Source organism: Bufo bufo, chromosome 6 (genome assembly GCF_905171765.1).
Source record: "Bufo bufo chromosome 6, aBufBuf1.1, whole genome shotgun sequence".
Classification (NCBI taxonomy): Eukaryota; Metazoa; Chordata; class Amphibia; order Anura; family Bufonidae; genus Bufo; species Bufo bufo.
Window position 1 is genome coordinate 304,716,535 of NC_053394.1, and position 17,003 is coordinate 304,733,537.

The 17,003-nt window shown below is 44.3% G+C and overlaps 1 protein-coding gene across 1 annotated transcript; it reads left to right on the plus strand.

The window, feature by feature from the left end:
- The first annotated feature begins 1,262 nt into the window (after nt 1-1,262).
- On the plus strand, nt 1,263-15,790 carry CWC25 (CWC25 spliceosome associated protein homolog). Its single transcript, XM_040437063.1, has 10 exons — nt 1,263-1,402; nt 3,646-3,818; nt 5,518-5,754; nt 8,171-8,240; nt 10,025-10,158; nt 10,272-10,335; nt 13,981-14,075; nt 14,338-14,430; nt 15,273-15,431; nt 15,546-15,790. The coding sequence occupies exons 1-10, from the start codon at nt 1,385-1,387 to the stop codon at nt 15,658-15,660; spliced, it is 1,158 nt and encodes a 385-aa protein (XP_040292997.1). The 5' UTR covers nt 1,263-1,384; the 3' UTR covers nt 15,661-15,790.
- Nucleotides 15,791-17,003: the final 1,213 nt, after the last annotated feature.

The following is a 17,003-nucleotide window of genomic DNA, read 5'->3' on the forward strand; positions in this document are numbered from 1 at the left end:
CCTATTTGATACAGCCTTTACACACACTACCAACATCATACAATCACCCAAAAGACACCCACTCAGCATACACACAGCTGCCCCCCATCACATACAACCCACAGGCAGCACCCTTCAACACAACCCCCTGTCTCAGCATAAAATCCAACACAGCCCCCTCACTCCATATACAACCCAGACACCTCCGCCACGGCATAAAATCCAACACAGCCCCCTCACAGACACCTCCCTCCATATACAACCCAGACACCTCCGCCACGGCATAAAATCCAACACAGACCCCTCACTCCATATACAACCCAGACACCTCCGCCACGGCATAAAATCCAACACAGCCCCCTCCGGCACAGCATAAAATGCAACACAGCCCCCTGTACAACCAGATACCCCCTCCATCAGCATCCACAACCACCCCCTACCATCTCAGTGTACAATCCCACACAGCCCCCTCACATACAACCAACAGACATCACCCTACTACACAGCCCCTCCATCTACAACCCAGACACCTCTTTAGAACACAGCCTCCCCCTCAATACAACCAGATACCCCTCCCTCGCCCATAACCACCATCTCAGTGTACAACCCCACACAGTCCCCCCTCACATACAAACCAGACACCACCCTACTACACAGCCTCCCATTTCTGCATACAAACACAGCTCTGCCCATACAACCAGATACCACCTCCCCCAGCCCCCCCATCTCAGTGAACACTCATATACAACCCAGACACCTCTCTAGAACACAGCCCCCCCCATACAACCAGATACACCCTCCTTCAGCATCCATAACCACCCCCCACCATATCGGCGTACAATCCCTCACAGCCCCAACATACAACCCACAGACACCACCCGCACGCCCAGCATACAATGCGACATACAACCTCCCTCTGCATCCACAACCACCCCCACCATCTCAGTGTACAATCCCACATAGCCCCTCACATACACCACCCCACTACACAGCCTCCCATCTCAGCATACAATCAAACATAGCCCCCATACAACCAGATACCCCCTCAGCATCCACCCCATCACAGCCCCCCATAGATACCCCCTCCCACCATCTCAGTGTACAATCCCTCACAGCCCCCCATACAGATACCCCTCCCACCATCTCAGTGTACAATCCCTCACATACAGCCCCCCATACAACCAGATCCCCTCTGCTTCCACACAGCAGTTTCAGTACAATAGAAGTCTATCAGTACTGTCTGCGCTGCTGAAACTCGCAAACTCCACGATGCATGTTGTGGAAAAGCGCAAGGCTCTCCGGTTTCCGTCCCACGTGACGTTGTGACGTCACAGGTCCTTACCGGATATAGTATAAACAGCAGTGTACCCAGACTCCCAGAGAAGAGGCTGGCGGGGTCTTAACCATGGGCGGCGGAGACTTGGTACAGTATATATTACGTATACAATCAGACTCATGTCCTGATAGTATACAGCAGGGGTCTCCAAAACTACAACTCCCAGCCTGCTGAGGGTTGTAGTTTCCCATAGCTAGAGGATCACTGCTGTATACTATTCTAAGGTGTCAGTATGGGGGTACTAGTGGTAGGAGTCTCCTGTTGCTTTGTGGGGGTGCTCTTCTCACCAGCAGGAATGGATGTCGTCCTTTCTCCTGGTCTGACATCATTTTGGTCATGAGGAAAGTTTCCAGGTTGGGGGAGAGGTGGTGGTAGGTAAAAACCCTAACAGAATCCAATATCGCCCCCTGCTGTGTACTACTCATCCCTGATATTTCTCCGTGTGCTGTGCCCATTGAAGATGATTTATGGTGACTTTCATCCGGCAGCCCCCCCCCCCCCCGCCCTAATTTTCTCAAATGACCAGTGATAATGGGTTCATGTAGACAGAATGTAAGGGCAATCCACCTCTTCTGCGGGGTATGTGATGATCCTCAGCTAGTTATCCTGTGGAGAGAGGAGAACTCATGAACTTGGCACAACCCTTTTAAAAGCCTGGTGTCCTGAGCAGAGCATAGACACCGGAGGAGAATTACATTGGACAGGTTGATCACTATATGGTATCATTCTAATATTAATAATCATCACGAGTGTGTATTGTTTGATCACTATATGGTATCATTCTAATATTAATAATAATCATCATCACAAGTCATGATGATTATTAATATTAGAAGGATACCATATAGTGATCAACCTGTCCAATGTAATTCTCCTCCGGTGTCTATGCTCTGCTCAGGACACCAGGCTTTTAAAAGGGTTGTGCCAAGTTCATGAGTTCTCCTCTCTCCACAGGATACAGGATAACTAGCTGATTGCTGGAGCGACAGTTCATGCACGCACTCTGCCACTGTATTCTTTCTCTAGGGTGGTGCTTCCATAGAGAATGAATGGTGGACACATGCTCAACCTGCCGCTCCATCAGAACAAGTGTGCCCATTCTCGTAATCAGTGTGGATCTTTGTGGTCGGGCTCCAAGCAGTCAGCTAGTTTTCCCCTATTGGGTGGATAGAGGATAACTGTTGTCCAGACTTTAAGTGATGGCATATCCCCTGATTAGGCCATCATTAGCTGATCAGCGTGGGTCTGGCAAGAAGTCAGCACCAGAACAACATTGTAGTGGACAGCACTCATCACTGCAGCACTGCTCCCTTTGACGTCGGTGATGGGTGCTAGCCTCTACAATGATAGTGCTGTGTAGTTCTGGAGCCGACTTCTGGTGAGAGAGTAACCCGGTATTAATTATACCAACACACGGTGGAGATGCGTTCGCGGTATATGTTCACACCCAAATATAACTGAATTGTATTGTGAATAGGAATTTTAAAACATAACATTTACTAAATCATTTAAAATAAATGCCACTTGGTGAGAAACATTAAGGACAAACACCTCCACTATAGCATAGATAAATAAAGGGTGGATCTTACCCCGTTTGGTGGGTTCCACAGCCTGTGGAGGACGGTTCAGGTAGTAGGTGGACCACCGGAACCTGTGTGACCAAGGTGCTGATGTCTATAGGCAATATGGCACTCCTGTATAACCCTAATATGTCTTTCCTACCTACACACAGGTGGGGGGCTACTTGAGCAGCTGCCTAGCACACATGGAGCACCCGCCCCGACAGGGGCGACCCCATACCGATCCTGTCCCTCAGTATGGGCCTTGTGCTATATTTACCCTAATACAAAACCCTACATGCCATGTTTCGGTCCTAGACTCCAGACCTCCTCAGGGGTTTCATAGACGTATTCAGGGGTAACTAGAAATAAATTAACAAACACACACTAAATATAGGTCACATATAAAACTGAGTTGCCAATGTTCATAGATTGGATTCAAACTCAGATTACTTACTGAAAGAAGATCGTTTTAGCCTCCTACTTTCAATCCGGATCTATGGTGTATCGTATCCGAGCCATGAGGCCAGCAGGGGTGCGGGTGCTGATACCCGGCCGAAGACTTATCCTGGGGATAGGCCATCACTGACTAAACAACCCCTTTACGGGGTGTGTTGTAGGTCCTGGATAGGGCAGCAGATTTATCCAATAAGTGGGGCACATCTATGAATCCCTGCATTAACCGCTTCCTTACTTGTATGGTACAGTTCAGATAGGAAGAACAAGCATGTACAAATTGATTAACTTTGTGCAACCTGTTTATTTCCATAGAATCTGAAGAAAAGCTGGCATCCCCAGACGTTGCGCAATGTGGAGAAAGTGTGGAAGGCCGAGCAAAAACATGAGGCAGAACGGAAGAAAATCGAGGAACTTCAGCGGGAGTTGCGGGATGAGAGGGCTCGAGAGGAAATGCAGAAATATGCGGAGGACACGGGCGCTGTGAAGTGAGAGGCTGTGAGGAGTGAGAATGCCGTCACCTCTGTGACAAATCGTTCTTCCCTTTAATGATGGTGGAAATAGCCAGCAGTGATCCTGGGCCCTGTTCTCATCATACACATTGAGTATTAGTTGCCAGAGCCATCTTTTTTGATGAGCTCCATTAAATGTCTAATATATAAGAAGACATCACAACTCCCTCCTTCCACTGCCCTATGAACATCTACTGTCAATGGAAGCAAGGATTAGGATTAGACGACAGACTGAGTTTTAAAGGGGTTTTCCCAGAGTTTACTATTGATGACCTATCTCCAGTGAGCACTGTGACCTCCTCAGTGTACCAAGCACTGTGCTGTACATTGTGTAGTGGCTGTGCTTGGTATTGCAGATCAGGCCCATTCACTTGAACTGCACAAAAGCCATGTGACCAATGAATGTGTTGTCACTGGCCTAGGAAGAGGCCACAATGCTTTTCTGGCAAGGGTGCCAGGAGTCAGACCTCCACTGATCACATATTGATGACTTGGGGTGCGTTCACACGACTGTGTAAATGGATCCGCATTGGTTCCGCAATTTTGCAGAATGGGTGCGGACCCATTAATTTCAATGGGGCCACAAAAGATGCGGACAGCACACCATGTGCTGTCCGCATCCGTTGTTCCATTCCGCGACCCCGCAAAAAATGTGGAGCATGTCCTATTCTTGTCCGCATTCTCTATATAGTGCCGGCCATGTGCGGTCCACAAAATGCGGAACGCACATGACCGGTATCCGTGTTTTGCGGATCTGCTATTTGCTGACCTCAAGACACTTATGGTCGTGTGAATGCACCCTTATCCTGTGAATAGGCCGTCAATATTAAAGGGGTTGTCTCACTTCAGCAAATAGCATTTATTATGTAGACAAAGTTAATACAAGGCACTTACTAATGTACTGTGATTCTCCATATTGCTTCCTTTGCTGGCTGGATTCATTTTTCCATCACATTATACACTGCTCGTTTCCATGGTTACAGACCACCCTGCAATTCATCAGTGGTGGTCGTGCTTGCACACTATAGGAAAAAACATCAGCCTCTCTGGTGGCCGGGACCATGGAAGCGAACATAGGCTGGTGCTTTTTCCTATATTGTGCAAGCACAACCACCACTGATGGATTGCAGGGTGGTCTGTAACCATGGAAACGAGCAGTGCGTATTGTGATGGAAAAATGAATCCAGCCAGCAAAGGAAGCAATATGGACAATCACAATACATTAGTAAGTGCCTTGTATTTACTTTCTCTACATGATAAATGCCACTTACTGAAGTGAGACGACCCCTTTAAGTTAATGATTCCCGTGTTTCTCATGAGATAAGCAGCATCAGATGTCTCTGGCAACTAATGGGGTTATACATCGACTTACATGGCAAGCAACGTACAACAAAGATTGCTTGAGGAGCAGTGGAGCCTCAAAGCAGGGAAATAAACAGAGTCTTGGCACAACTTGCAAGTTGGTGTAACCACTACATTAAAACTGCAAAAAATCCAATTCCACTCAATTCCATAATGTTTTGAAGCTGCACATCAATCTTTTGTTGTGGTCAAAGTTCATGTGTAGCCCCAGCCTTGTCTTCAGCACACAGGAGCCAGGAAGCATAGCTGTCAGCTGAAAGATCATTTGTCTGACGGTTTTCTTTGTTAATTTTTGTTCTTGATGTTTCCCCAGAAAAAAAGATGAAAAGTTGGATTGGATGTACCAAGGTCCTGGTGGGATGGTGAACAGAGATGAATACCTTCTTGGACGGCCCGTGGACAAGTTCATCCTTGATAAGATGCAAGATCCTGAATCTGGTCCTTCTACTGAGACTGGACTTCTTCCAGGGTCAATTTTCAGTACATCCGGAGCAGCCTCATCCTTGGACATTGCAAACAAAATCCGTGAGGATCCACTCTTCATGATTAGGTGATTATAGCTGTTGTAGTTTAATGTGCTGCCAGAATTGCACAGACCCCAGCATGATATGACCTTGTCCTGATACTCTACAATCAAGAGATCACTACCATTATATATTATATAGATACCCAGCAGTGTGTGATCTAGGGATCGACCGATATAGATTTTTTAGGGCCGATACCGATAATTTGTGAACTTTCAGGCCGATAGCCGATAATTTATACCGATATTCTGGGAATTTTCATTTTTGAGAAAAAAAAAATTTCCTACACAAATCTGCTGAAAATTAATGTTTATTGTTAATGTGTATTTATTTTTGTTTTTTTAAATCTTTTTCATTTATACTTAATATATTTTTTTTTTTTTACTAACTTTTAGCCCCCTTAGGGACTAGAACCCTTGTCCTATTCCCCCTGATAGATCTCTATCAGGGGGAATAGGAGCTCACACTGTCCCTGCTGCTCTGTGCTCTGTGCACACAGCAGCATGGAGCTTACTATGGCAGCCAGGGCTTCAATAGCGTCCTGGCTGCCATGGTAACCGATCGGAGCTCCAGGCTTACACAGCTGGGGCTCCGATCGGAGGAGCAGGAGAGAGGGGACCCTGTGGCCACTGCCACCAATGAGTAATACTGGGTGGGGGGGGCGCACTGCGCCACCAATGTTTTTACTATTGGGATGGGGGTGGGGGGCGCACTGCGCCACCAATGAAGAGAAGTCTCTCAATCATTCATATACAGGAGGCGGGAGCTGGCTGCAGAATCACATAGCCGGCTCCTGACCTCTATGAGCGGTAGCTGCGATCCGCGGCACCTGAGGAGTTAACTACCGCGGACCGCAGCTACAGTTCATAGAGGTCGGGAGCCGGCTATGTGAATGTGATTCTGCAGCCAGCTCCCGCCTCCTGTATATGAATGAATAAATGAAAGGCTTATCTTCATTGGTGGAGCGGTGGCCACAGCCCCTCCCCTCCTCTTGTCTTCTCTCCTGTCATTGGCGGCAGCAGCAGCACAGGGGGAGGGAGACATTGCTTCCTTCCCCCCTTTGCTGCGGAGGGAACACAGAGAGCGCTGAGAGCAGCGCGTTCTGTGTTCCCAATACGTTATCGGTATATCTGCAAAATAGATGCCGATACCGATAACTTCCAAAATCCTCAATATCGGCCGATAATATCGGCCAAACCGATAATCGGTCGATCCCTAGTGTGATCCTGTCCTGATAATATACAGTCAGGAGATCACTGTACATTATATAGAAACCCAGCACTGTGGGATCCTGTCCTGATAATCTACAGTCAGGAGATCACTGTACATTATATAGAAACCCAGCACTCTGTGATCCTGTCCTGATAATCTACAGTCAGGAGATCACTGTACATTATATAGAAACTCAGCACTCTGTGATCCTGTCCTGATAATCTACAGTCAGGAGATCACTGTACATTATATAGAAACCCAACACTGTGTGATCCTGTCCTGGTAATCTACAGTCGGGAGATCACTGTACATTATATAGAAACCCAGCGCTGTGTGATCCTGTCCTGATAATCTACAGTCAGGAGATCACTGTACATTATATAGAAACCCAACACTGTGTGATCCTGTCCTGATAATCTACAGTCAGGAGATCACTGTACATTATATAGAAACCCAGCACTGTGTGATCCTGTCCTGATAATCTACAGTCAGGAGATCACTGTACATTATATAGAAACCCAGGACAGTCTGTACAATCCACAGTCAGGAGATCACTGTACATTATATAGAAACCCAGCACTGTGTGATCCTGTCCTGATGATCTACAGTCAGGAGATCACTGTACATTATATAGAAACCCAGCACTGTGTGATCCTGTCCTGATAATCTACAGTCAGGAGATCACTGTACATTATATAGAAACCCAGTACTGTGTGATCCCGTCCTGATAATCTACAGTCAGGAGATCACTGTACATTATATAGAAACACAGCACTGTGTGATCCTGTCCTGATCATCTACAGTCAGGAGATCACTGTACATTATATAGAAACCCAGTACTGTGTGATCCCGTCCTGATAATCTACAGTCAGGAGATCACTGTACATTATATAGAAACTCAGTGCCATGTGATCCTGTCCTGATAATCTACAGTCAGGAGATCACTGTACATTATATAGAAATCCAGCACTGTGTGATCCTGTCCTGATAATCTACAGTCAGGAGATCACTGTACATTATATAGAAACTCAGCACTGTGTGATCCTGTCCTGATAATCTACAGTCAGGAGATCACTGTACATTATATAGAAACCCAGCGCTGTGTGATCCTGTCCTCATAATCTACAGTCAGGAGATCACTGTAGTTAATAATCTAGAATCTAATATCTGGAGTCGTTTTGCATATCCATAAATCTTTATGACATCAATATTTCTTCTTTTAATCTTCAGAAAAAGAGAAGATGAGAAAAGGAGAGAAGTTCTAAAGAATCCTGTAAAGATGAAAAAGATTAGAGAACTGGTATGTGAAACGCTGTGCTTCAGGATTACAGTGTAATAATCACCAGGCTACAATAGAATAAAAGTTGCCTGACCCGCACTCACCCCCCGAAAAAAAAAAAAAAATGAATGAATGCTAGCAGACTGCATGCAACAAAGAAATTGTATCCTTATCCCTGCTGCTTTTGGTCGTGGACTGGATGACATCTTCTCCATGGTCCTGTGGATTGTTGCAGCCATTCACAGGCTTCAGCAGTTACCTGTTCTCAAGAAGCATATGACCATAGAGACTTGGGGACACGTCACCGCTGAGGCCAATAAATTGCTGTAGTGACCCACATAGCAGATTGGATGTCATCACTTAGGGCTGTATTACACCAACAAATTATCTGACAGATTTTCTAACCAATCTTTGTTTTTCTTGACCAATCGATGCAGTTTCCTGGCATTCACTTTTTTTCCTTTTTTAAGGAAAGGCAACAAGGGGCCTAGATAAATTTAAAAGGGTTATGTTAGCAAGCACTATGGTGACAGGTGGAAGGGAGTAGGGCTTCAGGAAGAGACAAAACTGCATTTCTTTGTAGTTTGTAACTGTGGAAACACATTGGTCTACAGAGGAGCTGCATACACAGAATGGTATATTTTTAATCAAGACCATTTGCAAAGTTGCCTTATTGCTTTAAATTCACAGTTCTGACTATTAGGTTTCTGTATCAGTGATAGTTCTTTATGCTTCAAGGGTGTGTCCTCTTTGCACAACCTATTTCCATATACTTAGGCTGAGTTCACACGGGCGAGATTTCCGCGCGGGTGCAATGCGGTAGGTGAACGTATTGCACCCGCACTGAATCCGGCACCATTCATTTCAATGGGTCTGTGTACATGAGCGTTTTTTTTCACGCATCACTTCTGCCATGCTTTAAAATCGCAGCATGTTCTATATTCTGCGTTTTTCACGCCCTGGCCCCATAGAAGTGAATGGGGCTGCGTGAAAAACGCATTGCATCCGCAAGCAAGTGCGGGTGCGATGCGTTTTTCACTGATGGTTGCTAAGAGATGTTGTTTGTAAACCTTCAGTTTTTTATCACGCGCGTGAAAAACGCATAAAAACGCATTGCACCCGCGCGGAAAAAACTGAACAACTAAACGCAATCGCAGACAAAACTGACTGAACTTGCTTGCAAAATAGTGAGAGTTTCACTGAACGCATCCTGAACGCATCCTGAGCCAATCCGTCACGCCCGTGTGAACCCAGCCTTATGGAGGTAATCCAGGAGACCTGAACGGGGCCCCACTTTCATCATCATTTGCAACAACTGAGAATATCGGTTAGAACAGGGTTTCTCAACTCCAGTCCTCGGGACCCACCTACCAGTCATGTTTTCAGGATCTCCTTAGTATTGAGCAGGTGATATAATTAGTGTCCATGCATCAGGACTTACCACAGGTATTCATTCTGTGGGATATTCTCACATCCTGACCTGTAGGTGAGTCCCGAGGACCGGAGTTGAGAAACCCTGGGTTAGAAGAAGCTCTCACTAGGCAGGACAGACATCCATTGAAAGGGAAAGTTTCATCTTTAAGAAAAGGCAACACTTGCCTAATGATACCAACTGATTTTTGGGGACCTGTTTTTGGGACTCCTTGCCATCATGTGGTTACCAGAGGACTTGCTCAATAAAAAGGGGTTGTTGAAAGTAGAAAACGGAGAGGCTCTGAGGTTGTTTAGTGTAAGCAGCTAGTCAAAAAGGTCATCTGTCAGTTTAACTGCCATTATGGATATTGGGTTGATGACTATTTCTATAGCTCCAAACTAGCCTGGATAAGAAGAGCAAAAAGAAGAAGGAAAAAAAGAAGAGGAAGAAGGAGAGGCGATCAAGTTCCAGCAGCAGCAGTGGTGAAGAGAGTGGCAGTGATCAGGAGGACAGAGCCAGAAGCAGGTTGGTTTTGTACCCCAGTTCCTGATAATTGCCCTCACTGTAACAGACTGAAGTCTATAATACATGGTATAGATTACACTGGTGAAGGTTAACTATTGTTCCTCTTCTTTTAGGGCTCACAGACAACATTCCCCATCTCCTCCTCCTCATCATAAGGCTCCGGGCTACGGACTACAGGTGTTTGTTACACTATCTTGTTTGCTTTTACAGTAAAAATTCACCAATTCCAATATCCTAATAACTGCTTACATATCTTGATTATTGAATATGAAAGAGGCTGTCCACTTTCCAACAACTGTTGATCAATGTGTTTGTGCGATGATTATATGGCACTTGCTATTATAGACTTTGTTAATATTCTGCACTATTTTCTATATTTTAAAAGGTATTCTCTCTTGTTGGCCAAGTATTTTGTGCTGTCGACACAAGTCCTGTCCACAAAATGGCTGCTGATGGAGGGTCATGTGATCAGGCAAATAACTCAGTCCTGTCAGTTAAAATACACTAAACACTTTATTTCGCAAGTGCAGATGGCAGATGTGGTATATTTGAGGTAAGAAGGCTGAGTGATGTGTCTGGAGTAATTTTTGCATGATCACATGACCCTCCATCAGCAGCCATTTTATGGACAGGTCTCCTGTGTGGACAGTATGGAAGATTTGTCCAACAAGAGGACAAACGGCATAGAAAAATCAACCAAAGCTATATTAGTATGTGCCTTGTAGTCCTCTTACATACACATTGGTCAAAAGTAGCCAGAAAGTGGCCATCCCCTTTTAAGAATCCTAAGACCCCAGTAGAATCCCACATACACATAGCGGATCTGTACTGTGCTAGTGCTTTAGTTGATGCACTGGTCTTCTAGTATCGAATTTATCTCTGACCGAAGATACGCAGTATACAGTTGCAAGAAAAAGTAAGTGAACCCTCCTGCGTTGATTACTAATAAAATGTGGTCTGATTGTTTTCTAAGTCACAATTCTAGACAAACACAATTGGATTAAATGAATACCACACATATAGCTGTACCGTTCATGTCTTTTAGTAACATAGAAACATAGAATGTGTCGGCAGATAAGAACCATTTGGCCCATCTAGTCTGCCCAATATACTAAATACTATAGATAGCCCCTGGCCCTATCTTATATGAAGGATGGCCTTATGCCTATCCCATGCATGCTTAAACTCCTCCACTGTATTTGCAGCTGCCACTTCTGCAGGAAGGCTATTCCATGCATCCACTACTCTCTCAGTAAAGTAATACTTCCTGATATTACTTTTAAACCTTTGCCCCTCTAATTTAAAACTATGTCCTCTTGTAGCAGTTTTTCTTCTTTTAAATATTCTCTCCTCTTTTACCTTGTTGATTCCCTTTAGGTATTTAAAAGTTTCTATCATATCCCCTCTGTCTCGTCTTTCTTCCAAGCTATACATGTTAAGGTCCTTTAATCTTTCCTGGTAAGTTTTATCCTGCAATCCATGTACTAGTTTAGTAGCTCTTCTCTGAACTCTCTCCAAAGTATCAATATCCTTCTGGAGATATGGTCTCCAGTACTGCGCACAATACTCCAAATGAGGTCTCACTAGTGCTCTGTAGAGCGGCATGAGCACCTCCCTCTTTCTACTGGTAATTCCTCTCCCTATACACCCAAGCATTCTGCTAGCATTTCCTGCTGCTCTATGACATTGTCTGCCTACCTTTAAGTCTTCTGAAATAATGACCCCTAAATCCCTTTCCTCAGATACTGAGGTTAGGACTGTATCACTGATTTTATATTCTGCTCTTGGGTTTTTACGCCCCAGGTGCATTATCTTGCACTTATCAACATTAAAGGGACACTGACAGGTCAAATCAGCATATATAGTTAGATATATGACATTACAGGTCTTATACAGTCTTTTAAAAGCATATAAGTATCCCCCCTGTCCACCTTATAAAGAGCGAAATATAAAGTTTTATAACCTGCTTGTCCGGTCACTAATCTGCCCAAGGGGCGGCGTTTCATGTGAAAATGCGCCCAGCCAGCCTTCCCAACTGCCGTTCTGAAGCCGCGGCTAGAACTCTCCCCAGTCCCGATCCTGCGCATGGGCAATTCAATTGTCCGGGCATCGTTCATGCCCAATCTTCTGCGCCTGCGCCCCGCCGTGGTTAGATCGCGCCTGCGTACACACACAGCCTGCCTGCGTCTTCGAGGCAGCTGCAGCCTCAGCCTCAGCCATGCACTGTTCAGAGCAGCGCTTCAGAGCGCTGCTCACTCACATTGTCAAAGGGGTTATAGACAATTGAATTGCCTATGCGCAGGATCTGGACTGGGGAGAGTTCTAGCCGCCGCCCAGCGAAGTGAATATTGATGAGCTGGGCGGGGCTTCAGAACGGCAGTTGGGAAGGCTGGCTGGGCGCATTTTCACATGAAACGCCGCCCCTTGGGCAGATTGCTGACAGGAGAAGCAGGTTATAAAACTTTATATTTCGCTCTTTATAAGGTGGACAGGGGGGATACTTATATGCTTTTAAAAGACTGTATAAGACCTGTAATGTCATATATCTAACTATATATGCTGATTTGGCCTGTCAGTGTCCCTTTAAATTGCAATGTTGAAGCTGTGAAGCATGGTAGAGGGACCATCAAGGTTTGGGGTTGCTTTGCTGCCTTAGGACCTGGACGTCTTGCGATCAATGAGGGAACAAAATATTTTAAGGTGTATCAAAATATTTATTTTACAAGAGAATATAAGGGCAGCGTCCATACCTTTTTAAAGCTGAAGAGTCACTGAGTGATGCAACAAGACAACGACACAAAGCACACAAGTAAAGTAATTGAAAAATGGTTGAAAAAAAAATAGTGTTACAGAATGTACAAGTCAGAGTCCTGACCTTAACCCTGTTGAGATGATGTGGAATGATCTGTCCTGACAAGGGATGTGTACTCAAGACATCCCAGAAATATTGATGAACTGAAACACATTTGCAGGGAGGAATGGCCCAATAATTCACCCTCAACATTGTGCAAATCTTATTTGCAGCTATAAGAAAAAATTGGTGGAGGTGATCTACAGGTCCATAAATTCAAGAGTTTTCTTTTCTCTGTGCAATGTGGGTGTTTACTGAATGTGAGTTTTTAATTAGACATGAACATTTCAACTATTTGTGTGTTATTAGTATAGATTGTGCTGCTCCAGAATTGTGACTTGGATAACAATCAGACCAGCTTTTATTAGTAATAATTACAGAAATCCAACTACTGGATTCTAAGATCCATTCCTATTTATCCAGCTTGGAAACCTTTTTTTGCACGGTGGTAATCAAAGAGTTGTGGAATAGAGATGAGGTACTCGATTTGTCTCATTAGCAGGAGCTCCTCGATGTTAGGGCCTGTTTCCACAGGCAAAGAAGACATCTAGCCTGGCTCTGTCAGTGTGTCAATACTCTGAGTGACGGCGCAGGCAGGAGATCTGGACAGGGTCAGGCTAGGTGTTTGGTCCTGTCAATCAAACGGCATGTGGGCGCTTCTTCACTTGTGGGGACAGCCCCTCACCGGTGAAGAGCTCCTAATAATGAGACAAATCGATTCGCTCATCTAACAGATTAAGGGACTTTTACATATCATGTCACAATCTGTTATTAGTGTTTTTACATTAAGACTGCTGTTAAAATTACAAACGTTATGGTTACGGATGGACAGATGTCTTTTTTCGGCCTTATGTACTATGTTACTATGTTATCTTAACTCAAATGCTTAACTTGATACACAGAATAAACGTTTCAATGACCCATTCATATTGTACGATAAGAAGCATTTCTGTTTCTGATTCATTTTCTAGATTCGAGATTCCAGTAAGAGTAACAAAAGAGATGTACCATTAGAACAGGACCGGCACAGACGTCGCTCGAGGAGTCCTCATCGTGACAGAGTGCAGTGAGTCCCTCATTCATCTGATTTGGAGGGAGGCATTTTATATGAGACCCTGCTCTTCTTATACGATAGGATGATGGTGGATCTGCTAACAATATGTCTAAGGTCCTGCCAGATTCTGGACCTCATGTCACTAAGCATTTGTATTGTATATTGCATTGCTATACTAAAACTTCCATGGAAGTGAAGTACCTTGCATTAAATAATGTGATTTATAGCTGCCAAAGTGAAAGGCAAATTAATGTGCAAGGTCTTAATGTTTCAGGGAGAAAGCTAGGACTGACTGGAAATATAAGAGGAGTCCGTCCCCAAAAAAAGAAGAAAAGTACAGAAGACAGAGAGTGTCCGGGTATACAAAGTGAGTACACAATAAATGCTTGTGGGTGAGCCAAGGGTAAACCTTGCAGCTCTTTCTGTTTGCATTGCTTACTTTTTACTTATGATATTACTAGTTTAGGTCTGGGAGAGCCTTTGATCTCACAAAAGTGATTTAATGTCTGATCAGTGGGAGGTCCGTTTGCTTAGCCCCCATGATAGCAAAGTGCTATACTGTATATGGCGAGCATCCCATAGACTATGATTTCAGAATGAGTGCTACGTCATTCAAATGGTTCCCCAGGTCTGGGAGATGTGAACTAGAGCCTATGATCTCACAAAAGTGATAAATGTCTGATCAGTGGGAGTTCCATCTGCATAGCTCCCATGATCACAAAAACAGGGGTCCTGAGTCCCCTGTTTGAATGAAACAGCAGTCAAGCATGTGCACTACCACTCCACTCGGACTCCATGAGAGTGCTATACTGTACATGGTGAGCATCCGATAGACTATGAATTCAGAATAAGTGCTGCATCATTCAAATGGGGGTAAAAGGAACTCGTGTTCATCATGATCGGTGGGGGTTCCAGTTGTTCTCAAGCATCCCCTTGTTAGCCCTTGCTGCCATATACTGAAGATCTAAATCATCATTCACATACCAACCACTGATATTCAGGTTAGCCAGTAACTTGATGGTTATTTGGATCCTTGTGATGTCCTTACGGCAAGGCCTAACCACCAGGAAGTGTAGTCATGGGATGACAAAGATGCAACCCTCAGTCTTGAAATTTCAATTCTTACAAATCTATAGGCAAGGCATACTATAGTGAAAGTCAGGCCTATTACATCTGGGAGTTCACCCCTAATTCTTCTCCAAACCCCAGGAAACTCTCCGCTGAAGAGCTAGAAAAGCGCAGGTTGGAGATGATGGAGGACGCCCAGAAGAGGGAGAAAGACAGGGAAAGTAATGTACGGAGATACAGACAGGAGGAGGAGAATGAGGAAAAGAAGAACCATCACAATAAAGACAGCAAATTCTTACAGTAAGTGGTGGTACTGAGACTGTGCCCGTCCTGTCATTTGGCACTCAGTATCCCTAGTCCTGGTATCTTGTTGAAAACTCCTGACAAGGTCCTCTTTTCATCTCCTCTCTACAGTCAGATGAAGCTGGATAGTGCTGCCTCCTCGTCACTGGAGGACAGGGTGAAGCGTAATATTCATGGGATTCAGCGGACCTCCTCAGCCCTGGAGAAGAACTTCATGAAAAGATAATTTTCCGACAGTATACACATCTTCCTTCCATTCTTAATATGGACATTATTCTGGTCTACCATTCGCTATCGCAGTGTCTCATTACTTGTTTTATTTGTATAAAGAGTCCTTGAGTATATTTTATATGGGTGCTTTTAGGCCTACGTTCATATGTTCTGGATTTTACTCATTTTTGCACAGATTCCAAAATCTGTAAACCTCCCTGAATGGGGTTTCCACAACCACGTTCACATGCACATGCAATGGGAAATTTCTCCATGGATTTTTGTCTGCAATAAGTCGAATGTTACCTATTCCCATGGAATAAGTAGGTGAACTTGACCCCCCCACATATCCGCAGCACAGAAATCCAAGGCTGACTCTCGGATGTTACAAATTTGACAAATACATCCCACAGGATCCACAGCAGATACATGAGGCTGGCGTTCTGATTTCTGCCATGGATCCTGCTGGCACTATTTGTCCGATATGCAAGTTGGACACATGTAAACCTACTATTATACTGGAACAATCCATCCTCCTGCACAATTTAAGTTACCATAGATGTGTATAAATGGACCTCCATCGGTACAGTATAGTCTGTGTCAAGTAAGCAAAGATTTTGAAGAGGTTTATCGGTATGGAGTTCAGATGGGTTTTTCCACTATTAAAAGGATGTGTGATAAATGTTTAGATGGTGGGTATCTGACTGCTGGAACCACCACTCATTACAAGCATCCTGTTTCTTTTCCTATGTACAGTCTGTAGCACGGAATTTACTAGTCCATGTAAATCTATGGGAAATATGGAATCGGGAAGTCAGTACACTGTAATGATCAGTGGCGATCCCAGTTGGACTCCCGACAATCTAACATTTTATCATCTATCCTGTAGTAAGAAGTAGAATACCCCTTTAAGATGAGTTGCAGACAATGCTTTCACACTACGTGAGTTTGCACCATAGGCCAGAACACATTAATACCATCTTTTGGAACTTATAAATCACAATATATAGTCAGGCCTTGTAAACGTGATGTATTCACTGATTTGGGGTATTATTGTCAAAATGACTAGGCCATATGATTGCTGAACAGCCTGGCTATGTGGTAACAGTATAAACTCATATATTTTATTTTTTTTTTTTTAAGAAAAATTTCTCTTTTGGCACATACGACATTATGGGGTCGGCAGGCATTCTTTACATTGTGAGGATGAGCAACAGCAGTTGATATGAATCTAGCGCCCAAATTGATTAAATATTTTATTGCTGGGAATCCCTGTTCATTCCCAAGTCTGTCTCAGCACGTACCTTGTGTTTGCAGCACAATATACTTAGGCACTTCTTTGGTTCAATAGCAGTCTAG